The sequence below is a fragment of the Ictalurus furcatus genome, chromosome 24 (genome assembly GCF_023375685.1).
Source record: "Ictalurus furcatus strain D&B chromosome 24, Billie_1.0, whole genome shotgun sequence".
NCBI lineage: Eukaryota > Metazoa > Chordata > Actinopteri > Siluriformes > Ictaluridae > Ictalurus > Ictalurus furcatus.
Genome location: NC_071278.1, coordinates 505001 through 532500, shown reverse-complemented (window position 1 = coordinate 532500; position 27500 = coordinate 505001). Strand labels below are relative to the sequence as shown.

Below are 27500 nucleotides of genomic sequence, written 5' to 3'. Positions count from 1 at the left end.
GCTCTCCGAGGTGGAGAATGTCCTCTCTGATGTCACTCAGTCGGTGGAGCGAATCCGCACTGAGCTGGTGGGCGGGATCGAGGACAAGCGAGACTCCGTGATAGGCCATGGGGAGAGGATTGTGTCAAAGCTGGAGGCAGAGCTAAGCAAGCTGCAGGAGCGCAGGGCGCTACTGGAGGTTCAGGCCACATCAGAAGACCACATAAGCTTCCTACAGGTACCAAAAGCTACCATAAGGAAATGATATTTTTAATTAAGCGATAATTTTCAAACTATTCACTGATGACAATAATCCACGCCGATAGTGTTTCCCGGTTGCATCCGGCGGTGCCATTGAGAAGGTTCCACTGTTATTATACAGCACAAGAGCGCCCTCTAGAGGAGAAATAAAACTACCCCTGACTAATTTTGTCGTGTAATTTGAAGTGTTTCTTGTTTCGTTTAGAACATCTCTATTTTGATTTGTTATTTGGAGCGTTACTTTTTGGTTCAGTTTGGATGTATATCTTTTATTTACTTTCATATTTATTAATAGTTAATATTTATTAATATTTATATATTTATTTCATGTTTTCATGTTTCAATGGTTTCATGTTTTCAACAGTCAGTACTGTTTATTTTTGTAATAAAGTTCAGCAGTAGTTTAATTTGAGTGTTAATTTTTCATTCAGTATCAGTTTTAAAAACTATCGGTTTTTGATTAATCGGTTATCAGCAGGTAGGTACCGCCCGACTTCCTTATCGGTATCGGTATCGGTAACATCCACTATCACTCCACCTCTGGTATCAGCAGTATGGGTGTGATGATATCTCAGTACAGTTTATACCTGGATAAGAAACTCTAAAATATCAGAATAATATCATGTTTATGCCACACTGCTGTAGATGATCATATGATGATGATGATGATGATGTCACGCAGTTAAACATTACTCCCACATACCTCTGCAGTAATTACAGTAATACAGCCATTAATTAGAAGAGGATTATTTAATGGTATCATTTCCGGAGCAGAGCTTTGAGGAGACGAACACTCCGTATCAGGACACCATGACGCTCGACACCGATTCTGATCTGGAGTTACACTTTACTTTTGGGGAGGTGAAGAGCGCACTGGGCGAGATACGAGAGAAACTGGACGACATCCACATGGGCGAAGTTCACTACAGACACTCAGGTAATACATTATTATTATTATTATTATTATTATTATTATTATTACTACTACTACTACTAGTATAATAGTATAATCATCATCATCATCATCATCATCATCATTTTAAATCATTTTATTATTACTACTACTACTAGTAGTAGAAGTAGTAGTAATAAAATGATTTAAAATGATGATGATGATGATTATTATTATTATTACTAGTAGTAGTAGTAGTAGTAATAAAATGATAATGGGTATTATTATTATTATTATTATTATTATTATTATTATTATTATTATTGTTTATAAATAAAGTTAAATTACATAGAAACGTGACTAAGTCAAATTGCCAGTTGGCTAAGGAAAATAAATATATATTTCTTTAAAAATTTTGTGATTTTAAAGATGTATAACAATAAATGATTACATGAACCTTTAAAGAATAAAAATTCTCTTTCAATTTTAATGAAAATATAATTGTATAAAAAGTATTTGGAAATTTTAGACACGTTAATTTGAAGTTGAACTCATTATAGTGAGAAATATACGTCCATGAAATAAGTTTGGGACACGTCCCTTGTTTATCTTTTGATAGTAAAAACCATTTGTAATGTTTTGTAAAAAGTTTAAACCTGATCTGCATCTCCTGCCAGATTTGCTCCATGTACGCACACACACTGTTTTATACTTTAATACCCTACCTGATCTGTACCGCCAATTTCCTGAAGCTCCTGGTGCACAGCTCTTGTGCTGATGTTGCTTCCAGAGGCAGCTTGGAGCTCTGTAGTGAGTGATATAACAGAAGATGGGAGAATTTTACAGCAGCACTCCCTCTCTACCAACGATGCCTTAGAAAAGTGTATTGTGTAATCGTTTATCACGATATCCATATTATATCGAAATATCAACCAAGCCCTGGTACAATCTACAGAAACTTCTTTTCTTCGCTCGACTGTTCTACAGGTTTATCTCATAACTCAGTTTATTTCAGTTTATTATTATTTTTTTCACTTAAAGTTAAACTGAAGCATGTTAAATATGTTAAAATTGAAATATTTGTCATGTGTCAGAAGTTAGCGGTTGTGATGTGCTAGTGGCACAGGGTGACACTGTTATTGCTAGCGCAGTCTACAGATGAAGAGGTGAGAGAGCGGGACAGACTAAAGGACTAAAGTGCCGCTGCATCGCTCTCATTAGATGCAGATTAAACGAGGGATAAATGCCACTGCAACACTATCAGAACGGCATTGTGGGTAATGTAGGAAACCGTTAAATGACATGAAAATACACCAACATATCAATGAAAGAAGTTTAAACTAAAAAACTCATTCTAAAATAAATCTTGTATACCAGTGTAGATTATAGACCTGACGGATTCAGACTAAATCCCAGGCTCACATTACACACGGAAAACTAATCCCATCTGAATAGAGCTTATCTTATTATTATTATCTTATTATTATTATCTCCTTATAGCACTGAGAATACACGGGTCCAGAGAGAGTAAAGCTTGTGTGTAGGAGGTTAAATCAGTGATCTGTCTGAACTTGTTTTTATGTGTCCGAGTTTCAGTGCTCAGTCTCAGTCTGTTTATTTGTTCGTTAATGGTGTGAGAGTTTGTTTTTCTCTACACGCCCGCACTCAGGGGGAAAAAGAGGACAGGTGAGATTTTTTGTGAGGCATTAAACTCACTCGAGACTCACATTTCAGCTTGTGATTTCAACACGCCGAGTATTACACAACTCCATTCCAAACATTAGCAACACTCTGAGACAAATAAAGGACAAAGATAGCTAGCTAATCCTAACAGTTGTTAGTTAGACAATAACACCTTGTGTCTTTATGAGTGTGGAGCTAAACACTGCACAAATGACATAAATAATCACTTACAAAACAAATAATGAAGTCATTGTATGAATGTTCTGTTAGCTAATCATTAGCTGTTAGACTGCACGTTACATGAATGACCACACTCAGAGGGAGGCTAAATACTATAACACTGATAGCATAGCTAAACTTACTCTTTATTTCATTAGCAAAATAAACCTTGATAGAATGGAGTTTTATCTCCTCACTTCTAATGCTAGCTGTCTAGTAGTGCTAACAAGTATGATTAATCATGCTAATGCTAGGTAACCAGGAAGGGGAGGGGACACGACCATCATTTGCATAGCATGAATTTTTTTATCATTATATAGTACAGAGCCTAAACTGTGTCATAAGGTGTAAATAATGAATAGCCTGGTAGCTAAACTGTTAATAATTTAAATGTATTTAAATACATTTTTACTGCTACTGCTAAATATCTTAATAAAAGGGATGGTGTGTGTTTTAGGACATTGTAAATCTCCTCTATGTATTAAAGCCATTTTAAAAATGATTAAATCTTAGCTAGCTATTGTAGCAGATGCTAGCATTTTAATAACGCTAATGTTAATTCTAGCTATCCTGAGAAACTACAATGTTTATTCCTCAATTAATATTGATATACTGCATATGCTGGACAAAAACTCAATAATACTGAGGAAAGATGCTTTAAATGTGAATATTTTCCCAATATGTTATAAAACTATGATGTAAATGTTTCTTCAATACAGAAATGGAACCATCCTGCTGAAAAAAACCCCAATAGAAACCATTACAGAAATTCTAATGGTTTCCACTACGAATAACATTACAGATACCATCAGCTAACTATCAAAACCATTACCATTATTGGTTCTTAATGGTATCCACTAGACATAAACATGCCACCAATAGAAGGCAACAAATTACCAATAGAGACCCACAGGGACCATTAAAACCATTGCAAATTCCATAAGGGTTTCTATTAGGTTTTTTTCAGCAGGGAAATGATATCTCACAATATAGAACTGCAGTTGTTTTTGATTTTTATTCTAAAACCATTTGCTTTTTAAATTTATAGAACATTACACCAATAACAACTATCCAGATGTGAGGAGTTATATATCTATTATAATGTGTAAATATGACACTAATTGCTGTAAATAAAGCAGCATTCATTAGTGCCACGGATTTGAGGTTAACGCGTGATTTGTGTGTCACAGTGTCGTCACTGCCCGAGTCGGAGAGCATGATGAGCATCAGGTCCAATAAGAAGAAGGACTTTTCACTGAAAGGTAAATGTACATCACATGATTCAAATACACACATTTACACAGGAGGTGGTGATGAGTTCTCTATAACGGCGGCTCTGACAGCAGCGCAGGTTTATATTAATACATCGCTCTAATACGTTATGGTTTCTATAGTAACGGCTCGTTCACAGGGACGCGTACAGCGCACGCTCCACTGATAATAAACAGATTTTAAAAAATCACTGATATGAGTTTTCTGTTAGTAAGGAGATGTTTATGTAACATGTTTAAGGAAGGAGTCTCCAGTGTCAGTGCTGTGTAACATTCAGAGGTAAAGCTGTAACTTTAAGTTTTCAACATCTTCATCACAGAGGAGTTTACACTTACATTTACATTTATTCATTTATTAATTTATTCGTTTAGCAGACGCTTTTATCCAAAACAACTTACAAATGAGAAAGCAAACTTTTCTCTACTGTTTCTCACTAACACACTGTGTTTACATTATTAACATGAAGAGAGAGAATAAAGAGAGAAAATAAAGAGAGGGGGAATAAAGACAGACTGGTGAGGGAACAAGTGTTTACAGCTGCTAAAAAAATATGGCATGTCCTTCTTTAAAAAAATAAAATTGTAATTATTAGCAAATTGCTGTGGTATAGGAGGAATAAAACATGTGTGTGAAAATAATCGCTTTCGGGTTGGTAACAGTAACTCAGTAACAGTAACTGTTGTTTATTTTGCTGTAACAGCGCTCCCCCAAGTGTTTTACTCCTTACATAGCACCACTGCTCACTTCCCCTTAATTAAGTGCACTTAGCTGCCATCTTAAGGCTCTTCTGTTCGGAGTATTAAATTCTCCTTAACATTCATGTGTATACAACATGGACGGAGAGATATTGTTTGTTAATCAAGCCTGTTAGCATGCTAGCTAGCATAAAAGCCACTCCAGTACACTTTATGTATATCCACTGCAATACAATGCCAAAATGTCACAGCTACATGTTTTAAACTTGCTCATGAACTTCAGCATCAAGTCTCTTAGAGGACAGCACTGTCAGGAGACATGTCCCTGTTTGGGAAGGCTCCGCCCACATTCATATAGAGAGATCAAAATGTCCCCTAAATGAGCTGCCTAGACCACGAGGTTTTATAATAATAATAATAATAATAATAATAATAGGTTTCCAGTCACATTCAGTGTCTCCACAACGCCCCTGGTGGTAGATGTAGGGATATGTTGGATAATGTGAAGGTGAAAGTGTGCTCTTAGATACATTAACACAGAGAAATAAAACACTACATGAAAAGATGGAAAACTAATTAGCTACTACTTTTTCTGTCCTTCAGATCTGCGGAAGCTCAGATCAGGATCCAGTAAGTGTCCCGTCCCCCCATTGTCTTTAAGATATGGAAAAAATAAAATACAATTGGATAACATTCAGCTCATCATGAAGTGTTTAAAAGAATTTGATATACTGATCTCTGTCTCTTCAGGTATCAAAAAGGTCAGAGGTTATTTAGGTGAGTCTAGTAATCTTCAAATGTTTTCCATGTGTTTTGTTTAAAAAATAGAAAAATGTGCAAAAACACAAAGAGGTAAGTGTTCCTGTTGGATAAATGAAACTTTATAAGTTAACAGATATCACTCGCTCCGAGTTAAGATCATTATGATCTCAGTCACAGTGTGAGCAGGAGACAAAGTTGATTTTTATACTGATTTCTTTACTGTAACAATTTTTATGTTAGTGTTACAGTGTGTTACAGTGTGTTACAGTGAGTTACAGGCGTTTCAGTGTGTTACAGTGAGTTACAGGCGTTTCAGTGTGTTACAGCGTTTCAGTGTGTTACAGTGTATTACAGTGAGTTACAGTGAGTTTCAGGTGTTACAGTGAGTTACAGTGAGTTTCAGGAGTTACAGTGAGTTTCAGGTGTTACAGTGAGTTTCAGGTGTTACAGTGAGTTTCAGGTGTTACAATGAGTTACAGTGAGTTTCAGGTGTTACAGTGTGTTACAGTGAGTTACAGTGAGTTTCAGGTGTTACAGTGTGTTACAGTGTGTTACAGTGAGTTTCAGGTGTTACAGTGTGTTACAGTGAGTTACAGGCGTTTCAGTGTGTTACAGTGTTACAGTGGGTTACAGTGAGTTTCAGGTGTTACAGTGAGTTACAGTGAGTTACAGAGAGTTTCAGGTGTTACAGTGTTACAGTGTGTTACAGTGGGTTACACTGAGTTTCAGGTGTTACAGTGAGTTACAGTGAGTTACAGAGAGTTTCAGGTGTTACAGTGTGTTACAGTGTTACAGTGATTTACAGTGTGTTACAGTGAGTTACAGTGAGTTTCAGGTGTTACAGTGAGTTTCAGGTGTTACAGTGAGTTACAGTGAGTTTCAGGTGTTACAGTGTGTTACAGTGAGTTACAGAGTTACAGTGATTTACAGTGTGTTCAGGTGTTACAGTGAGTTACAGTGAGTTACAGTGAGTTACAGGCGTTTCAGTGTGTTAGGGTTACAGTGTGTTACAGTGAGTTTCAGGTGTTACAGTGTGTTACAGTGAGTTTCAGGTGTTACAGTGTGTTACAGTGGGTTACAGTGAGTTTCAGGTGTTACAGTGAGTTACGGTGAGTTACAGAGAGTTTCAGGTGTTACAGTGTGTTACAGTGATTTACAGTGTGTTACAGTGAGTTACAGTGAGTTTCAGGTGTTACAGTGTGTTACAGTGATTTACAGTGAGTTACAGTGAGTTTCAGGTGTTACAGTGAGTTACAGTGAGTTACAGGCGTTTCAGTGTGTTACAGTGTGTTACAGTGAGTTTCAGGTGTTACAGTGTGTTACAGTGAGTTACAGGCGTTTCAGTGTGTTACAGTGTTACAGTGTGTTACAGTGGGTTACAGTGAGTTTCAGGTGTTACAGTGAGTTACAGTGAGTTACAGAGAGTTTCAGGTGTTACAATGAGTTACAGTGAGTTTCAGGTGTTACAGTGTGTTACAGTGAGTTACAGTGAGTTTCAGGTGTTACAGTGAGTTACAGTGAGTTTCAGGTGTTACAGTGTGTTACAGTGTTACAGTGATTTACAGTGTGTTACAGTGAGTTACAGTGAGTTTCAGGTGTTACAGTGTGTTACAGTGAGTTACAGAGTTACAGTGATTTACAGTGTGTTCAGGTGTTACAGTGAGTTACAGGCGTTTCAGTGTGTTAGGGTTACAGTGTGTTACAGTGTGTTACAGTGAGTTTCAGGTGTTACAGTGTGTTACAGTGAGTTACAGGCGTTTCAGTGTGTTACAGTGGGTTACAGTGAGTTACAGAGAGTTTCAGGTGTTACAGTGTGTTACAGTGATTTACAGTGTGTTACAGTGAGTTACAGTGAGTTTCAGGTGTTACAGTGAGTTACAGTGATTTACAGTGTGTTACAGTGAGTTACAGGTGTTAGTGTGTTACAATGAGTTTCAGGTGTTACAGTGAGTTACAGTGAGTTTCAGGTGTTACAGTGTGTTACAGTGAGTTACAGTGAGTTTCAGGTGTTACAGTGTGTTACAGTGTGTTACAGTGAGTTACAGGCGTTTCAGTGTGTTACAGTGTTACAGTGTGTTACAGTGTGTTACAGTGAGTTACAGGCGTTTCAGTGTGTTACAGTGTTACAGTGGGTTACAGTGAGTTTCAGGTGTTACAGTGAGTTACAGAGAGTTTCAGGTGTTACAGTGTGTTACAGTGTTACAGTGATTTACAGTGTGTTACAGTGAGTTACAGTGATTTACAGTGTGTTACAGTGAGTTACAGTGATTTACATTGTGTTACAGTGAGTTACAGTGAGTTTCAGGTGTTACAGTGTGTTACAGTGAGTTTCAGGTGTTACAGTGAGTTACAGTGTGTTACAGTGAGTTTCAGGTGTTACAGTGAGTTTCAGGTGTTACAGTGTGTTACAGTGAGTTTCAGGTGTTACAGTGAGTTACAGTGTGTTACAGTGAGTTTCAGGTGTTACAGTGAGTTACAGTGAGTTTCAGGTGTTACAGTGTGTTACAGTGAGTTTCAGGTGTTACAGTGAGTTTCAGGTGTTACAGTGTGTTACAGTGAGTTTCAGTGTGTTACAGTGTGTTACAGTGAGTTTCAGGTGTTACAGTGAGTTACAGTGAGTTTCAGGTGTTACAGTGTGTTACAGTGAGTTTCAGGTGTTACAGGGTGTTACAGTGAGTTACAGTGAGTTTCAGGTGTTACAGTGAGTTTCAGTTGTTACAGTGAGTTACAGTGAGTTTCAGGTGTTACAGTGAGTTACAGTGAGTTACAGAGAGTTTCAGGTGTTACAGTGTGTTACAGTGTTACAGTGATTTACAGTGTGTTACAGTGAGTTACAGTGAGTTTCAGGTGTTACAGTGAGTTTCAGGTGTTACAGTGAGTTACAGTGAGTTTCAGGTGTTACAGTGAGTTACAGAGTTACAGTGATTTACAGTGTGTTCAGGTGTTACAGTGAGTTACAGTGAGTTACAGGCGTTTCAGTGTGTTAGGGTTACAGTGTGTTACAGTGAGTTTCAGGTGTTACAGTGTGTTACAGTGAGTTACAGGCGTTTCAGTGTGTTACAGTGGGTTACAGTGAGTTTCAGGTGTTACAGTGAGTTACAGTGAGTTACAGAGAGTTTCAGGTGTTACAGTGTGTTACAGTGGGTTACAGTGAGTTTCAGGTGTTACAGTGAGTTACGGTGAGTTACAGAGAGTTTCAGGTGTTACAGTGTGTTACAGTGATTTACAGTGTGTTACAGTGAGTTACAGTGAGTTTCAGGTGTTACAGTGTGTTACAGTGATTTACAGTGAGTTACAGTGAGTTTCAGGTGTTACAGTGAGTTACAGTGAGTTACAGGCGTTTCAGTGTGTTAGGGTTACAGTGTGTTACAGTGTGTTACAGTGAGTTTCAGGTGTTACAGTGTGTTACAGTGAGTTACAGGCGTTTCAGTGTGTTACAGTGTTACAGTGTGTTACAGTGGGTTACAGTGAGTTTCAGGTGTTACAGTGAGTTACAGTGAGTTACAGAGAGTTTCAGGTGTTACAATGAGTTACAGTGAGTTTCAGGTGTTACAGTGTGTTACAGTGAGTTACAGTGAGTTTCAGGTGTTACAGTGAGTTACAGTGAGTTTCAGGTGTTACAGTGTGTTACAGTGTTACAGTGATTTACAGTGTGTTACAGTGAGTTACAGTGAGTTTCAGGTGTTACAGTGTGTTACAGTGTGTTACAGAGTTACAGTGATTTACAGTGTGTTCAGGTGTTACAGTGAGTTACAGGCGTTTCAGTGTGTTAGGGTTACAGTGTGTTACAGTGTGTTACAGTGAGTTTCAGGTGTTACAGTGTGTTACAGTGAGTTACAGGCGTTTCAGTGTGTTACAGTGGGTTACAGTGATTTACAGTGTGTTACAGTGAGTTACAGGTGTTAGTGTGTTACAATGAGTTTCAGGTGTTACAGTGAGTTACAGTGAGTTTCAGGTGTTACAGTGTGTTACAGTGAGTTACAGTGAGTTTCAGGTGTTACAGTGTGTTACAGTGTGTTACAGTGAGTTACAGGCGTTTCAGTGTGTTACAGTGTTACAGTGTGTTACAGTGTGTTACAGTGAGTTACAGGCGTTTCAGTGTGTTACAGTGTTACAGTGGGTTACAGTGAGTTTCAGGTGTTACAGTGAGTTACAGAGAGTTTCAGGTGTTACAGTGTGTTACAGTGTTACAGTGATTTACAGTGTGTTACAGTGAGTTACAGTGATTTACAGTGTGTTACAGTGAGTTACAGTGATTTACATTGTGTTACAGTGAGTTACAGTGAGTTTCAGGTGTTACAGTGTGTTACAGTGAGTTTCAGGTGTTACAGTGAGTTACAGTGTGTTACAGTGAGTTTCAGGTGTTACAGTGAGTTTCAGGTGTTACAGTGTGTTACAGTGAGTTTCAGGTGTTACAGTGTGTTACAGTGAGTTTCAGGTGTTACAGTGAGTTACAGTGTGTTACAGTGAGTTTCAGGTGTTACAGTGAGTTACAGTGAGTTTCAGGTGTTACAGTGTGTTACAGTGAGTTTCATGTGTTACAGTGAGTTTCAGGTGTTACAGTGTGTTACAGTGAGTTTCAGTGTGTTACAGTGTGTTACAGTGAGTTTCAGGTGTTACAGTGAGTTACAGTGAGTTTCAGGTGTTACAGTGTGTTACAGTGAGTTTCAGGTGTTACAGGGTGTTACAGTGAGTTACAGTGAGTTTCAGGTGTTACAGTGAGTTTCAGTTGTTACAGTGAGTTACAGTGAGTTTCAGGTGTTACAGTGTGTTACAGTGAGTTTCAGGTGTTACAGTGTGTTACAGTGAGTTACAGTGTGGTATAAAACCATCGACTGTGCTGATGGTTTGTATTTTCTATACAGAGGACGTGACGTTAAACCCAGTGACGGCGTATCCCTTCCTCATCCTCTCAGAAGACAGGAAGCAGCTGAAGCGTGGGGAGAAGCTGCAGTTTTTCAGGAACAGCACTCAGAGATTTGACGTATGGAGCTGCATTACGGCTAAAGAGGGATACAATACAGGACGCCATTACTGGGAGGTACACACACTATACACACATACTACACACACACTATACACACTACACACACACACTACACTCACACACTACACACACTACACACATACTACATACAATACACACACAACACATACACACATACTACATACAATATACACACAACACATACACACATACTACACACAACACACACACTACACACACACACACACTACACCCACACAAAATGCACACACAACACACACACATATTACACACACACCATATGCACTTGTTTTTCCATGGCGGTTGTATAATTGTGTGTGTGTGTGTGTGTGTGTTTGGGAGCAGGTGAATGTTGGTGATAATAAAGACTGGAAAGTGGGCGTGGTGAGAGACTCCGCCCAGAGGAAGGGGCTGTTCGATATGAGCCCCAGCAATGGTTACTATGTACTGTGGTGGAGCACCAATCACCTGCGAGCTCTCACGACCCCGCCCCTGACCAAGGTGAAGATCAATGGCCGACTGCGTTATCTGGGCGTGTATCTGGACTGTGAGGAGGGTCATGTGACCTTCTACAACGCCAAGACGGGTTCTGAGATTTACTCGTTCGTTACAGAGGGAGCGTTCAGCGAAAGGATGTTCCCTCTGTTCGGCACTGCCGATAAAGAAATACCACTCATACTACCGGCTGCACCAACACACCCACCTGAGTGAGGGAATGAGGGGAGGAGAAGTGAGAGAACCAGAAAGCAGGTGGGAAAGGAAAGAGGAAATAAGTGAAAGAGAAAAGTGCAGAGCATAAAAGCAGCAAAAGAGGAGAAAATGAATGAGACACCAATCTCTCACAGGGTTACACACACAACAACAACAACAACAACAACAATAACAACAACAATAACAACAATGTAAGAAAGCAAAGTAACAACGAAATAAAAAGAAAAAAGTAAAAAAAATATTAATGTACAGACCAAATATAATTTAAATAGGAAGTATAAATAAAATCTTAACGATGTTCTTAACATTAATCAATCTTTACAGCAAGAGAAATAATACAAATGCTTTTTAAAAAACGTGGAGTGAGGAGAATGTTCAGGAGTGGAGAATGTTCAGGAGTGGAGAATGTTCAGGAGTGTGGAGAATGTTCAGGAGTGTGAAGTGTGTAAAATAGTTTAAAAATCAGAAAGAAAAAAGAAAAAGTCTTCTAAAGACACCAGGACATCAGCCTGTGTTTCTGCTCCTGCTGTACAGAGTGTACACCGTCAGTGCTCAGTGTGTATTTAGTTCTGTGTGTGTGTGTGAGTGAGAGAGAGAGAGAGAGAGAGAGAGAGAAAGAGCAAGAGAGAGAGAGAAAGAGAGAGAGAAAGAGCGAGAGAGAGAAAGAGCGAGAGAGAGAAAGAACGAGAGAGCGAAAGAGCGAGAGAGAGAGAGAGAGAGAGAGAGAGAGAGAGAGAGAGCAGGACAGATGAAATAAATGCTGAGGAGGTGTATTGTGGACTCTGGACACTCGCACTGCCTTTTATTTTTATTTTTGATGAACACGGGTTTGGGGGTTGATTTATTTTTCCTCTTCATGTGTGAAATTGATGTTACTGTAATAAATAAATAAACAAACTATGAAACTTTTATAGATGTTGGTATTTATTTGATGAGACGTGACCTTGAAAGACCTGAGAGATTAAAGGAGTCAGGATGAGTCGGACTGAGTCAGGATGAGTCAGGATGAGTCGGACTGAGTCAGGGTGAATCAGGGTGAATCAGGGTGAGTCAGGGTGAATCAGGGTGAATCAGGGTGAGTCAGGGTGAATCAGGGTGAGTCAGGATGAGTCAGGGTGAGTCAGGAACGAGTCAGGGTGAGTCCGGAACGAGTCAGGGTGAGTCAGGATGAGTCAGGGTGAATCAGGATGAGTCAGGATGAGTCAGGGTGAGTCCGGTTGAGGCAGGATTAGTCAGGCTGAGTCAGGCTGAGTCAGGCTGAGTCAGGGAGGTCTGAAGTCCAACTGAAGGAGATTTACTGAATTCATCCCCAAACCTTTTGCTTATAAAATGTTGTAACTGACACATGACTTAGTGACATTCCGGGTTAATTCTCCCGAAAATGTCCCAGCGTTCCAGGGATAGACTTCACCAGGATAAAACACTTACTAAAATGAATGAATGAATGAATAATATCACATTACAAGCCTAGTTACATGATAAAAGATGAATTTGAACAAGTAAAAATGAGTAAAAAGTATCAAAGCAAGTTAACAAAATAAAAGTAACAAAGGAACCACCAAGACGTTAGCAGCAGATCCTTTAATTCCTGTAAGCTGTAACAGGGTCACCGGTTCTCCTTCCTTGGAGTACTTTTAATAGGTACTGCACACCGGGAACACCCCACAACACCTGCCCTTCTGGAGACGCTCTGACCCAGTCGTCCAGACATCACAATCTGGTCCTTGGCAAAGTCTCTCAGAGCCTTACACTTGCACATTTTTCCTGCTTCCAACATGTCAACTTCCACAACTGACTGTTCACCTGCTGCCTAATAAATAAACCCTCCTCTACAGGTGTCTCTGTGACGAGATCATCAACTTATTCATGTCACCTGTCAGTGGTTTTAATGTTATGGCTGATTGCTGGACACATCTAGAGAAGCCTTGGAAATGAAATGGGATTTGTTAATGGCAATTCTGTATTAATCACTAACTAAGGGAGGTTCCAGTGCTGAGGGTGAGTGTGGAAGAGGTGTGGTTTCACATCCTGACCACCTGGGGGCATCTGGTCAGGAAGTCCATGATCCAGTGGTATATGGAGGAGTTCAGCCCCAGGCTCTGGAGCTCTGGATGAACACTTCATCACTATAAAAATGAGTGCTACTGGACGGTAGTCATTCAGGGAGGCAGGGTGGAAGGACGGGGGGACGGGGGGTTTGGGGACAGGAATGATGGTGGAGGTCTTAAAACATGTGGGAACAACATATTGGTTGAGGGAGAGGTTAAAAATGGTGGTGAAGACTGGTGCTAATTGGTTAGCACATACTTTTAAGTATGAGGGGAGAAGGGCTGCTGGATCACTGATATACACAACACCGTCACCATGTTATCCTGGTTATTACATTCTGCCTGTCCTAGTGTGTACCATTTGCTGATTGCTTGTTTTTGCCCTATGTTTTGGAATTATTTACCAGCCTGCTTCTATGAATAAAAACATAATTTGCAACTTTATCCACTTCACCAATTCAGTGGCTGCAGCACTTATGCTGGTGTGGCAGAAGGCCCTCAGTCTCAAGGCCAAGTAGCGGGAAAACATGAGCAACAGCTTCTCCAACTCGAAGCTAAGGTAACCCAGCTTTCTACCACACCACTGTGATCGTGGTGCTCATCATGTTTCAATGCTCCCTATTCTTTTCCAAGCAAAAAGGGGTTTCTGAGCAACATAAACGTGCCCAATTTATCAAGCTCCTTATGGATAAAGCACTCACCTGGGCTACTGCAGTCTGGTCTCAAGGCCTTGGACACAGCTCATCCTATGACTGTTTTAGTCTTTGAATGTTTTCAGAGACCCTTTCCCAGAGGAAAAAGGAAATTGAGGAGCAACTTCTCTCCATTAAACAGTGCAACCGGAGCATCGCTGGATATGCTTTATATCTTCCAGACGTTAGCGGTAGGCAGTGGGTGGAACGGGCCAGCACTAAAGGCAGCTTATCATCAAGGTTGTGACAGGACATCCTAACCAAGTTTGTCTTAGCTTGCTGCCTAACGAGGTAGTTACCTCCTGCAGTGTCGTAATCTCATTAAAGATAAGTTTACTGAACCACTAGATGCTGCTAAAGGTGCAGGCTGGAGGGTGGAAACATCTCTCTGCTCCTCTAGTTAACATTTTTAAAAACATTTCCACTTGTCCTTTTCCCCACTAAGGACTTCAAGAACTAACAGGAAGCATGACTACAAAGACACACTTTTGATAAAAGACAATACTACACATCTTCATTAACTAGACAGGTGTACAAAGCTGTTTATAAGAATTAAATATTCAATATTTAAAACCCATGATGGTTGCCAGTTCAATTAGGATTTTATTGCTCCACATGTACAGTGAAAACTGCTGAGTAGAAAACAACAATAAACCTAAACAATAAACAATAAACCTGCACAAAGGTTGGGCTTCAGATTTTATAGTTCAGTTTCACTTTTTAATGTTCATAAAATACTGCAATGAATCAATAAACTTGATTTGTTCTTCAGAGTAAATATCATGATCTACACTCATTACATTAGTAATATACACACTACACACTAATCCACATAGCGCAAAAAAAGTAGCATTAGCTACACTGGAGTCAGTGTTAACTACACAGGAAAAAGTGTTAGCATTAGATACATTAGTGTCAGTGTTAACTACACAGGAGGAAGTGTTAGCATTAGCTACACTGGAGTCGGGGTTAACTACACAGGAAAAAGTGTTAGCATTAGCTACACTGGAGTCGGGGTTAACTACACAGGAAAAAGTGTTAGCATTAGCTACACTGGAGTCGGGGTTAACTACACAGGAAAAAGTGTTAGCATTAGCTACACTGAAGTCGGGGTTAACTACACAGGAAAAAGTGTTAGCATTAGCTACACTGGAGTCGGGGTTAACTACACAGGAAAAAGTGTTAGCATTAGATACACTGGAGTCGGGGTTAACTACACAGGAGGAAGTGTTAGCATTAGATACACTGGAGTCGGGGTTAACTACACAGGAAAAAGTGTTAGCATTAGCTACACTGGAGTCGGGGTTAACTACACAGGAGGAAGTGTTAGCATTAGATACATTAGTGTCAGTGTTAACTACACAGGAAAAAGTGTTAGCATTAGCTACACTGGAGTCGGGGTTAACTACACAGGAGGAAGTGTTAGCATTAGATACATTAGTGTCAGTGTTAACTACACAGGAAAAAGTGTTAGCATTAGATACACTGGAGTCGGGGTTAACTACACAGGAGGAAGTGTTAGCATTAGATACACTGGAGTCGGGGTTAACTACACAGGAAAAAGTGTTAGCATTAGCTACACTGGAGTCGGGGTTAACTACACAGGAGGAAGTGTTAGCATTAGATACATTAGTGTCAGTGTTAACTACACAGGAGGAAGTGTTAGCATTAGATACATTAGTGTCAGTGTTAACTACACAGGAGGAAGTGTTAGCATTAGCTACACTGGAGTCAGTGTTAACTACACAGGAAAAAGTGATAGCATTAGCTACACTGGAGTCAGGGTTAACTACACAGGAGGAAGTGTTAGCATTAGCTACACTGGAGTCAGTGTTAACTACACAGGAAAAAGTGTTAGCATTAGCTACACTGGAGTCAGGGTTAACTACACAGGAGGAAGTGTTAGCATTAGCTACACTGGAGTCAGTGTTAACTACACAGGAAAAAGTGTTAGCATTAGCTACACTGGAGTCAGGGTTAACTACACAGGAGGAAGTGTTAGCATTAGCTACACTGGAGTCAGTGTTAACTACACAGGAAAAAGTGTTAGCATTAGCTACACTGGAGTCAGGGTTAACTACACAGGAGGAAGTGTTAGCATTAGCTACACTGGAGTCAGTGTTAACTACACAGGAAAAAGTGTTAGCATTAGCTACACTGGAGTCAGGGTTAACTACACAGGAGGAAGTGTTAGCATTAGCTACACTGGAGTCAGTGTTAACTACACAGGAGGAAGTGTTAGCATTAGCTACACTGGAGTCAGGGTTAACTAGACAGGAGGAAGTGTTAGCATTAGATACATTAGTGTCAGTGTTAACTACACAGGAGGAAGTGTTAGCATTAGATACATTAGTGTCAGTGTTAACTACACAGGAGGAAGTGTTAGCATTAGCTACACTGGAGTCGGGGTTAACTACACAGATGTTAACATCAGCAGTATCTACAGTTGTCTTTGGTCTATAGCACTATGGTCCACATAGCGGTTGTTCCTGCAGGACCCTAGGTGCTTCAAGATGTAGCACGACCCGTGTGTGCACGTCGGAAAAATACATCCAGCACTCGAAGTTGATTACAACATAGTAGCGATTGCTAACAAACCAACTGCTCCCCAGACAGACATGAGTGGCGGTTGGCCAGCTGAAGAAGAGAACAGGAAAACAGAGAATAGAAGTAAATAAAGTACGTCTCTGATAATCCATAGACAACATGAGCCTGGTAACGATGTACAAAATGTGTTATGTTACAATACAGTGGTGTCTCAATACTATACTTCTTTAATACTGTATAAATAAGCATCGCCTGAATATGTGCCTTAGGTTTCCATTTTCAACTGATTAACACATTCAGCATCATAAACCTACCATAACTGGAAGGTAACACTGACACACTGTTTGTGTGATCCATTCAGACTCTTAGCAGCATACAGCGAACAAAAAGCTGTGCATTAGCATGGAACAAAGTTAAACACTGAGCGAATACTTAAATATGAGCTCTTTGGTCAGGCTTTCACTGGTGTGATGTGTTGCCAGGTCTCAGCAACGTTTCCACACCTAAAACCTCTCAGAACCCACACAAAAGACTTGAAACTAGCCCAATAAGGTGGCAGGAACTCAGCTGGTGGCTGGAGGACGTCCCTATCCTCACCTATATCACAAGCTATCAGGAATCCGTAAGAACCTTGGAGTAGAGCCGCTGCTCCTCTGAATTGGAGATCAGACAGGCTACATACTCTGGAGTTAACCGTAGCTAATGCTAATTATTACATTTAGCTAACCTCAACATACCTAGTCGTAAAATATACTAGTCCTGCATAGTTCGGACTAACCTTGATCTTGGTGTCGCTAGTGCTAATGCTAACCGTATTACATGTTCACAGGTGTAATTACAGACTCACAGTGTACAGTGATGGTGACTGGTTGTGATGTGAACACGAGCAGATGTTGGTCCAGATTCAGCACAGCTGCACACTGATACTGAACTCCAGCGTCCTCACGGCTGGGTGTGACGGTTAGCGTCACTGTCTTGTTAACACTCTGCATCTCATTTACCAAGTCTGGGAAGGACGTGTCAGTGAATCGTGTGAAAGTGTTGTCTTGCTTGGGATCCGCTCTGCTCCAGTGCACACTGAGTTTACCTCCAGGTCCGACGTTCTCAATCTCACACCTCAGCTCTGTCTGATCTCCCTCTGCCACCACATCAGACACAGAGCTCAGTGTAACCCTGTCTGGCCTCTCTGTAAACACACACACACACTTTAAATGACACTGTGTTCATTAATAATCGAATCCTCCACTCAGTGCATGACTCTTCATGATGTGATGAGATGAACGGACCAGAGCGAGTCCCAGCAGAGTAAACCGTGTTGATTATGATAACTGTGTACACAATAAGAAGGAAATCAGATTTGATGAGATGATGGTACTCACTGTAAATGGTGAGATTTACATAGCTCATACACTGATTACTTCCATCTGTGAAATAACATCCAACTCCTTCAGCTTCCTCCCACTCCGTCAGTCTGTCCAGCTTCCACACAACACTCGTCTCATTCCTTGTTTGAGGCTGTGAGGTTTTAGACTCCCAGCCCAGCATGTACTGCGTCACAGGTTTGTTCGGTATGGAGCAGTTCACTTCAGCAGGGCTTCCATACTCCACCAGCAGAGACGCCGGAGAGAGAATAGGATCTGTACATGCTCCTGTTCAGCACAATAACAATGTGGAGTTAATTTGCTGTAAAAAGCCAATTAGAAACAACAATTTCATAAAAACTGAAAATTACTCGTCAAATTTGCAAATCTGTAACTTTAAAGCTTTTGTTTGTTCAGTACACTTAAAGCTTTTGTTTGTTGTTTTGTTTGTTCAGTAAACACTAATACAGGGTACAACGTGTAATGAAATGCAGATTGGTTGACATTGTAACTTATAATAAATAAAACAAAGAATAAATTAGAGAATAAGGTTCTTTTTTTGTCGCATACACACGTGTGATATAATGTCGTGAAGTGTTTTTCCTTAGTTACTCGTCCCACAGTGCAATAACAAACAGACCAACAACAACTCAGGATATACACACATGTTAAAATAGAATAATATTAAAACTAGAACATAGTAAAATAGTAAAATACAACAGACATAGTAAAATATTATAGACTGCAGAATAAAAATATAAATATTATGGACTGTAGGGAATATGATGTGACACTGACTGTTTAAACAACACATAGCTCTGAACATCTACTCATGGTTTTAACCTTCAGTTTCACCTGTGAAGACTGCATTTGTTGTTAAAAAGGACAAACCAACATGACGATCAGAGAGCTGTCTATGGGAGAAGAGCGAGCCATTCTGAAGCTGAGAAAAGAGGGAAAATCATTCAGAGGCACTGCACAGACGTTGGGTATAACCAGTACAACAATCTGGAATGTCCTGAAAAAGAAAGAAACCGCTGGTGTACTGAGGAACAGACACCGAACGGGTCGGCCAAGGAAAACAACAACAGCTGATGACCAACATTGTGAGAGCTGTGAAGAAAACCCCAAAACAACAGTCAGTGACCTCACCAACAACCTCCGCAGGGCAGGGTGAAGGTCTCACAATCCACCGAAGAAGACTTCGAGAGCAGAAATATAGAGGACATACCACAAGATGTAAACCACTCATCAGCAGTAAGAGTCAGAAAACCAGACTGGAATTCACAAAGAAATACAGAGATGATCCACAAAAGTTCTGGAACTGAGATGAACTTCTACTAAAGTGATGGAAAGACCAAAGTGTGGAGAAAGAAAGGATCTGCTCATGATCCAGAACATACAAGCTGATCTGTGGAACATGGTGGAGGTAGTGTCATGGCTTGGGCTTGCATGGCTGCTTCTGGAACATTCTCACTAATCTTTATTGATGATGAACTCATGATGGAGCAGCAGAACGAATTCAGAAGTTTACAGGAACATTCTGTCTGCAGATTTACAGAGAAATACATCCGAATGAATCAGGAGGAACTTCATCATGCAGCAAGACAACGATCCAAAACACACTTCCACCTCAACACAGGACTTCATCAGGGGGAAAGTGGAAGGTTTTAGACTGGACAAGTCAATCACCAGACCTTCACCCAACTGATCAGTGTGAGAGTGTGTGAGTGTGTGTGTTATTTTGGTTATTGTAAATGCAGTAACTGTAGAAAGGAGGTTTCTTTATCAGCTCACCAGCAGCTTGTTAATGTTTTAGCGGTTTTGCAGTTACATGACAGATGAAAGAAACACCCTCAGAGCACGACACATGTGTATCAGAATAATACTCTTATTCGCTTATCCTCTTCAGGGTCGCAGGGAACTTGGAGTCTATCCCAGAGAGCATGGGGCACAAGGCGGGGTACACCCTGGACAGGGTGCCAATCCATCGCAGGGCACAATCACACACACTCACACACTATGGACACTTTAGACACGCTAATCAGCCTACCATGCATGTCTTTGGACTGGGGGAGGAAACCGGAGTACCCGGAGGAAACCCCGCAGCACGGGGAGAACATGCAAACTCCACATACACAGGGCCACGGTGGGAATTGAACCACGGACGCTGGCGGTGTGAGGCGAACGTGCTAACCACTACACCACCGTGCGCCCTGTATCAGGATTAATCCAGAAGAATATAAAGAGGAGAAATCGAACACATTAGACCCTTAGAGCAAATATTATTTATCACAAGGTGTTTCTTTAAATATTCAGATTCTTTTCACAATTTTTTTTATTAATTTAATGTATTTTGAGACATCTAGGAGGAGTGTAGTGAGGTATAGACCTTCAGCTTAAACACACACACACACACACACACACACACACACACACACCTTTCTACTCACCTGCATATGTATATTTTTCATACAGTCCCAGACACAGTACAGTGAGTAATGAGGAGAAAACACACGCTGACATCTTATAGCACGAGGAAAATCTCCAGAGTGTGAAATGACTGAGTCAAATGAAAGTTACAGAAACTTCTAAAAGACCACTCCTAACTGACCCTCCCTACACACACACACTCTCACACACACACACACACACACACACACAATTTCTATTCACTTGTGAATTACGTTATTACTGATCACTGAAATGCGAGACTCGGTAAAGGCGTTTCAAATGAAACTGCGTCTGTGGGAGGGTCAGATGTGTCAAGGCAACCTGTCTCACTTTCCTATTTACCAGTCAGTCAGTGACACAGTCACCATCCCGTTCCTGACTGAAGCGTAGGCCGACAAATTGAACTCACTGACAGTGGACCTGTTCGCCGACCCATGTGCAGTTGATGTTGACACTACGCCTGAGCACCTGCAATGGGAACTCACTAAACTGCAGTGTAGTACTCATCTAAAGACCCAGTACCAGTCAGTTGGGGCAGCTGAGTTTACGCCTCTACTCCCTGAATCAATGCCACAGCTTCGCCGTCACGTTGCACGGATCATGTTCGGAAGCACTTACTCGTGCGAGCAGATGTTCTAATAATGAAGCTGACCAAGACACCCCACAGATCCCGCCTCACAGACCAGCACCTGGTCTCGGTATTGAAAGTGGCCATGGTAAGAAAAAGTGCAGAGTGTTAAGAGTTAAAAAAGCACACTGCCTAATTTGCGTGGATTTGGCATTAGAAGTCCTCTGTGTGTGTCCTTTCAACTTCAAGTTGGCTTTCCAAAGTAAGAGCTACCAAAATAAGGCAAATAATGCACTTTCAGATCGCACTTGTTGACTATTTTGCTTTTTCAAACAGTTTTGCTGAAATCCAAGAGTTGTTCTGTTTAAGAGAAAGTACTATCTTGTTTAACTGACAGTTGTCATTATGGAAAACCAGAAGAAATACTGTTTTGTTTATGAATCAGTCTTGCTGGCCAAAGACCTTATTTCTTGTTTTGCTAAAGAATTTTTGAAGTACAGGTACATCTCAAAAACTTTCAACTAAAACCTTGTTATTTTGATGAAAATGTGGTTTAATGAATTGTGCAGGTTTTTAAATACAATTACTAGTACATTTATATTTCTTCAATAAACTAAAGAATCGTCTAAATATATGTCCAGCTGCTGATTTTATTCACAACCCTCGGCATGACCCTTAATAAGTTTGGATGTGACACCGCTGGTTCAGTAGAAGTTTGTGATTTTATCAAATTTTCCCCAAGCTGTCAAAGTCACTGGGACCGCTGGGCTTTTGAATCAAGGGTGGTATTGGATTACTGGGCTGATAACATGGAAGAACACTGAGCGTGGTCCTGGGACTTTTTCCTTATATGTCTGTACGTATATATTAGTCTGTTTGATGTGGAATTCACTCTCACCTGTAACTGTCACCTTCTTGGTTGCCTGGCCCAGGTAATTGTAAGCAGTGCAGGTGTACTGACCCTGGTCTTCTCTACGGCTGCTACTGATGACGATGGAGGAGGAGTTTGAGACAGTTCTCTTATCAGGTGAAGTCCACTTATAAAGAGGGCTGGGGTTTCCACGTGCTGAGCAGTTCATCACCAGCATTTCACCTTCAGCTACCATTACTCTAGTATCTAAAGGCTCTGCAATGATTGGTTTATCTGAGAGAGAGAGAGAGTGAGAGAGAGATAGAGCGAGAGAGAGAGACAGAGCAAGAGAGAGAGAGCGAGAGAGAGAGAGAGACAGAGAGAGAATGAGAGAGCTAGGGAGAGAGAGAGAACGAGAGAGAGAGAGAGAGAGAGACAGAGAGAGAGAGAGAACGAGAGAGCGAGAGAGAACGAGAGAGAGAGAGAGAGAATGAGAGAGAGCGAGCGCGCGAGAGAGAGCGAGAGAGAGAGACCGAAAGAGCGAGAAAGAGAGTGAGAGAGAGAGAGAGTGAGAGAGAGAGAGAGAGAGAGAGCGAGAGAGAGAGAGAACGAGAGTGAGAGAGAGAGACATCCTTGTGTCATACGTGTATCATCTCTGTCATCCAGTTTGAAGTTTCTTAGTGTGCACATCGCTTGTGCAGTAAAAATGTAGGCGACAGGAGACCCTCTCTTTCAGCAGCAGGTGTGCATGTTCACTATCTCCTGCTGTTTCTGTTGAATTTGGATAATTTGCCAGATGTGAAAGTACTTTTTGGATGTTTAAACACTAACATCACTGCTTACTGCTGTGACTCTTGACACATTTGCGATATTAGAAACTAAGGCTGTAGTTACCTCTCCATCTCTCCTCAGGGTGATGTGGCTTTGCACAGTGCTACTTCTGTAGTTAGCCATAACTAATACTACTTATTACGCTTAACTAACTCCTCCACAGAAAGTCATGCTAACTGACACCTCAGTATAACTAGTCCTAATGCTAACTGCTGCATAGTTCGGACTAACCTTGATCTTGGTGTCGCTAGTGCTAATGCTAACCGTATTACATGTTTACAGGTGTAATTACAGACTCACAGTGTACAGTGATGGTGACTGGTTGTGATGTGAACACGAGCAGATGTTGGTCCAGATTCAGCACAGCTGCACACTGATACTGAACTCCAGCGTCCTCACGGCTGGGTGTGACGGTTAGCGTCACTGTCTTGTTAACACTCTGCATCTCATTTACCAAGTCTGGGAAGGACGTGTCAGTGAATCGTGTGAAAGTGTTGTCTTGCTTGGGATCCGCTCTGCTCCAGTGCACACTGAGTTTACCTCCAGGTCCGACGTTCTCAATCTCACACCTCAGCTCTGTCTGATCTCCCTCTGCCACCACATCAGACACAGAGCTCAGTGTAACCCTGTCTGGCCTCTCTGTAAACACACACACACACTTTAAATGACACTGTGTTCATTAATAATCGAATCCTCCACTCAGTGCATGACTCTTCATGATGTGATGAGATGAACGGACCAGAGCGAGTCCCAGCAGAGTAAACCGTGTTGATTATGATAACTGTGTACACAATAAGAAGGAAATCAGATTTGATGAGATGATGGTACTCACTGTAAATGGTGAGATTTACATAGCTCATACACTGATTACTTCCATCTGTGAAATAACATCCAACTCCTTCAGCTTCCTCCCACTCCGTCAGTCTGTCCAGCTTCCACACAACACTCGTCTCATTCCTTGTTTGAGGCTGTGAGGTTTTAGACTCCCAGCCCAGCATGTACTGCGTCACAGGTTTGTTCGGTATGGAGCAGTTCACTTCAGCAGGGCTTCCATACTCCACCAGCAGAGACGCCGGAGAGAGAATAGGATCTGTACATGCTCCTGTTCAGCACAATAACAAACCAAAATGTGGAGTTTAATTTTGTGTTAAATTTAATAACACTGCAAATCAGTAGACAATTAATCAAATCTGTAACTTCAGTGGTTCAGAGGTTTTATTTGTCACATAGACAGTTATACAGGGAACAACAGAGTGAAATTCTGATTGCTCGGCACTGTGAGTGTAAACCAATAAAATAAGGAAAACAATAAATTAGAGAATAAGATAAAAGTAGTCAATCAGAACTGAGTAGCAATAAGGTGTATAAGTTCATGTCCAGGTGAGGGGCAGACTAAAGTCCAGTCCTGATGACCCGCAGGTAGAAGTTCCTCCTGAACCGTTCGGTATCGTTCATGTGACTGTAGAGATGTTTACCTCAGCAGTCTGAACACACACATTACTGGAGTGGGAAGTGTGTTTGGTCATTTTCACCTGATGTAGGTGTCTGTGCAGGACGAGAAGTACTGTTCTAGTGAAACGGTCTGCTGAACGTACGACTCTCTGCAGGGTGATCCATCAGGAGTACCAGAACACCATCTACCACCTGCTGCACTCCACCTCTACCACCTAGACAGCAGGTGGAGGGGAATCTGCTGTCCGTCCGTGCGGAAAACAGAGAATAGTGTCTGGTCCTGTAGAAGGAGCTTCAGCCAAGTTTCAGTGAAACAGAGGACGGTACAGTGTCTGGTGTCTCAGTGGAGTTAAATCCGTGCCCTGATGTCGTCTGGATGTTTGTAAGCAGGATAATGGGTGAAGGTGTATGATTAGCCTCGCTCCTCAGCCTGAGTCATCTCCTCATAGGTTTGTCTCCATTGTCTTGGTTAATCTCAGTGTCTCGGAGGATCCGAGGATCCGAGAAAAGCGGTGAGTAAAGTGGTTTCTGATATCCAGATGTGTTGTAAGGCTGTGAGCAGCCAGTTCAGATGTCCCGTGTACAATAAAAGCACAGTTTTGCCGGAGCAGCCATCATGGTGTCTGGACTTGTTTCTCATCTGTGTGTTTGTGTGTGATTTTTTATTATTAAAAGATTAAACTAGTGAAGTAATATAAAGACAACAAGGAATGACAGAAGAACACCGGATTCCTGGTCCTCTTGAAAACGCTGGTCTGGGGTTCACTTTTACTGAGTCGTGGTACAGAAAGGACCTGCTCTCTGCACTGCACGCCAACGTGATTGGTTCACCTTGTCGCATTACTTCCTTTCTACTTTAGTGACGGCAGGGAAAGGGTTCCGGTTATAGATGTATATGACCAGACTTTCACAGGACTGGAATCGCTCGAAGGTTTGAAGGTCTTCCTGCAGCGCTGTTCTTCATGATGGAGTGAGCTGTAGTGAAGACCACTACTGTCAAGTCCAAGACCAGAACTAGCCAAGATGTCTTCAGGGGGCCAAGGACTAAATTCTTTTCGAGTCCAAGTCTTTACTTCAGCTAGTTTCATTCGTGTTTTGCGCCAGTGATCAGACAGTTTTCCAAAAGTAGGAGTTAACTCTTCAAACGTTTTTTAACAAACTCTCGGTCAAAACCAAGACCATATTTAACGAGACTGATGCGCAAGACTGAGAGCAGTCCAGTTCAACACAGAAACCGTCCCGAGACCAAACTCCGGTCTTACACAACATCAGAAAACAAATTTAATGCTAAAAATGTTTAAACCTTAACAAAGTATTTGTTCATGTTTTAGAGTTAACATGGTACTTCGCTAAGAGCAGGCTGATGATATCAGGAGGAGAGCTGCCTCCTGCTTTTCAGGCCAGCTTCATATTTAATTCTTACAGTAGAATACAACCGACTGCTTTAGGTATTAACTTTCTGCAAATAATGAACAATACAGTGATTAGTGGTCTTTATTTAAATAACAATCACTACTAATGAAAGAGCTGATGTGGAATAATGCAGTCCGGTAACAAGCACCAACACATTCCCCAAAATCATTATTCATCTGGCAGCAGATACACAGGGAGAGTGTCCGAATGTTATAGTGTCTGTACTCCGGGAAAGTGGGTCATTTTATCAGCTCACAGACAGCAAGAGACATTTACACACACACACACACACACACACACACACACACACACACACACACACACGCAGACACCCACTCACATACCCACCCACACACACACACGCGCACACACACACACCTTTCTGCTCACCTGCATATGTATATTTTCCATACAGTCCCACACACAGTACGGTGAGTAACGAAGAGAAAACACACGCTGCCATCTCACAGCACGAGTCTGAACTGATGGAGTAAAGTGAAAAGTTCCAGAAACTTCTAAAAGACCACTCCTAACTGACCCTCCCTACACACACACACACTCACACACACTCACTCACACAAACACACTGAGTCGGGTTCCTCTCAAGGTTTCTTCCTCTTAAAACATCTTAGGGAGTTTTTCCTTGCCACCGTCGCCACTCAGTGGCTTGCTCAGTTGGGATAAATTCGCACCTTTAATATCTGTATACCATGTTGATATTTCTGTAAAGCTGCTTTGAGACAATGTCTATTGTAAAAAGCGCTATACAAATAAAATTGAATTGAATTGAATTGAAACACACAATCCTGAACGCACTTCCTATTATTTTTAGGCATCAACATGAAACATCAACATGAAAAGAGTGTTTATCAGATATGGAGAACCTTTTCAGCCCATTTAAGACTTCCGATTATTGTTCTGTGTATAAGATAATGAGGTGTTTATCATCTGTGGATGCGAGGCTGCGTGCGAGTGTGTGTGTGTGTATGGGTGTATATGTGTGGGTGTATACGTGTGTATGTATTTGTATGTGTGTATATGTGTGTATATGTGTATGTGTATGTATATGTGTGTGTGTATATGTGTATATATGTGTGTGTATGTGTGTGTATATGTGTGTGCATGTGTGTATATATGTGTGTGCATGTGTGTATATATGTGTGTCTTGTAGCGATACACACCAGCAGTACCAGACTGGCTGCCTCCCAGCTGGCATTTTTCCCAGAGGAAAAGATGATTCCGGAGTCAGGAAGTAGATAAGAATTCCTCTCCACCAAACAACACAATGTTTTTCATCACAAAATTGAAAACATTCAGAGTATTCAAACACTTGTTATAACTATTTAGAGAAAAATATAATCACCAGTACACATACCTACACATTTCTTTAAACAGATAGCAGAAGCTATCGAACCTCCATTAATAATAATAATAATAATAATAATAATAATAATAATCAACTCGTCCCTGCGCTCTGGCTATGTATCTAACCCTTTAATCCAGCAGTTATCAAACCCCTGATTAAAAACCTGACCCAGTAAAATTTCACACTGATTATAAAATACTATTATTGACCTATAAAGCACTAAACGCTCTCGCACCACAGTACCTGAGTGAACTTTTGGTCTTTTATTATCAGCCACGTCTACTTCCATCAAAAGATGCAGGATATTTGTTGGTACCTGGAATAGTGAAGGCTACAGCAGGGGGAAGAGCTTTCTCTTATAGAGCCCCACAGTTATGGAACAGTCTTCCAGTTAGTGTTCGGGACTCAGACACAGTCTCAGGGTTTAAGTCCAGAC

General features: G+C 41.0%; 2 protein-coding genes across 3 annotated transcripts in view; one reads left to right on the top strand and one right to left on the bottom strand.

Moving 5' to 3' along the window:
• Nucleotides 1–12391, top strand: part of LOC128600838 (E3 ubiquitin-protein ligase TRIM11-like) — a 29502-nt gene extending 17111 nt beyond the window's left edge. For both annotated transcript variants that reach the window (XM_053613551.1, XM_053613550.1), the window contains 7 exons: nt 1–217; nt 1015–1177; nt 4225–4296; nt 5605–5631; nt 5752–5778; nt 10629–10804; nt 11117–12391. The exon at nt 1–217 is cut by the window's left edge and continues 17 nt beyond it. In XM_053613551.1, the coding sequence (XP_053469526.1) occupies nt 1–217; nt 1015–1177; nt 4225–4296; nt 5605–5631; nt 5752–5778; nt 10629–10804; nt 11117–11482 (1048 nt within the window). In that variant the 3' untranslated portion in view covers nt 11483–12391. The remainder of the gene's footprint in view (nt 218–1014; nt 1178–4224; nt 4297–5604; nt 5632–5751; nt 5779–10628; nt 10805–11116) is intronic.
• Nucleotides 12392–15810: 3419 nt separating this feature from the next.
• On the bottom strand, nt 15811–26360 carry LOC128600841 (hemicentin-2-like). The gene is made up of 7 exons (XM_053613553.1): nt 26089–26360; nt 23666–23935; nt 23134–23472; nt 22051–22296; nt 18149–18418; nt 17617–17955; nt 15811–16859 (listed from the first exon to the last, which is right to left on the bottom strand). The coding sequence occupies exons 1-7, from the start codon at nt 26159–26161 to the stop codon at nt 16792–16794; spliced, it is 1605 nt and encodes a 534-aa protein (XP_053469528.1). The 5' UTR covers nt 26162–26360; the 3' UTR covers nt 15811–16791.
• Nucleotides 26361–27500: the final 1140 nt, after the last annotated feature.

Coding starts and splice junctions, on each gene's coding strand:
- LOC128600841 (XM_053613553.1), bottom strand. CDS start 26,161: ATGGCAGCGTGTGTTTTCTCTTCGTTACTCACCGTACTGTGTGTGGGA. Junction 23,473..23,665: donor TGTAAATCTCACCATTTACA/GTGAGTACCATC, acceptor GTGTGTTTACAG/AGAGGCCAGACAGGGTTACA. Junction 17,956..18,148: donor TGTAAATCTCACCATTTACA/GTGAGTACCATC, acceptor GTGTGTTTACAG/AGAGGCCAGACAGGGTTACA.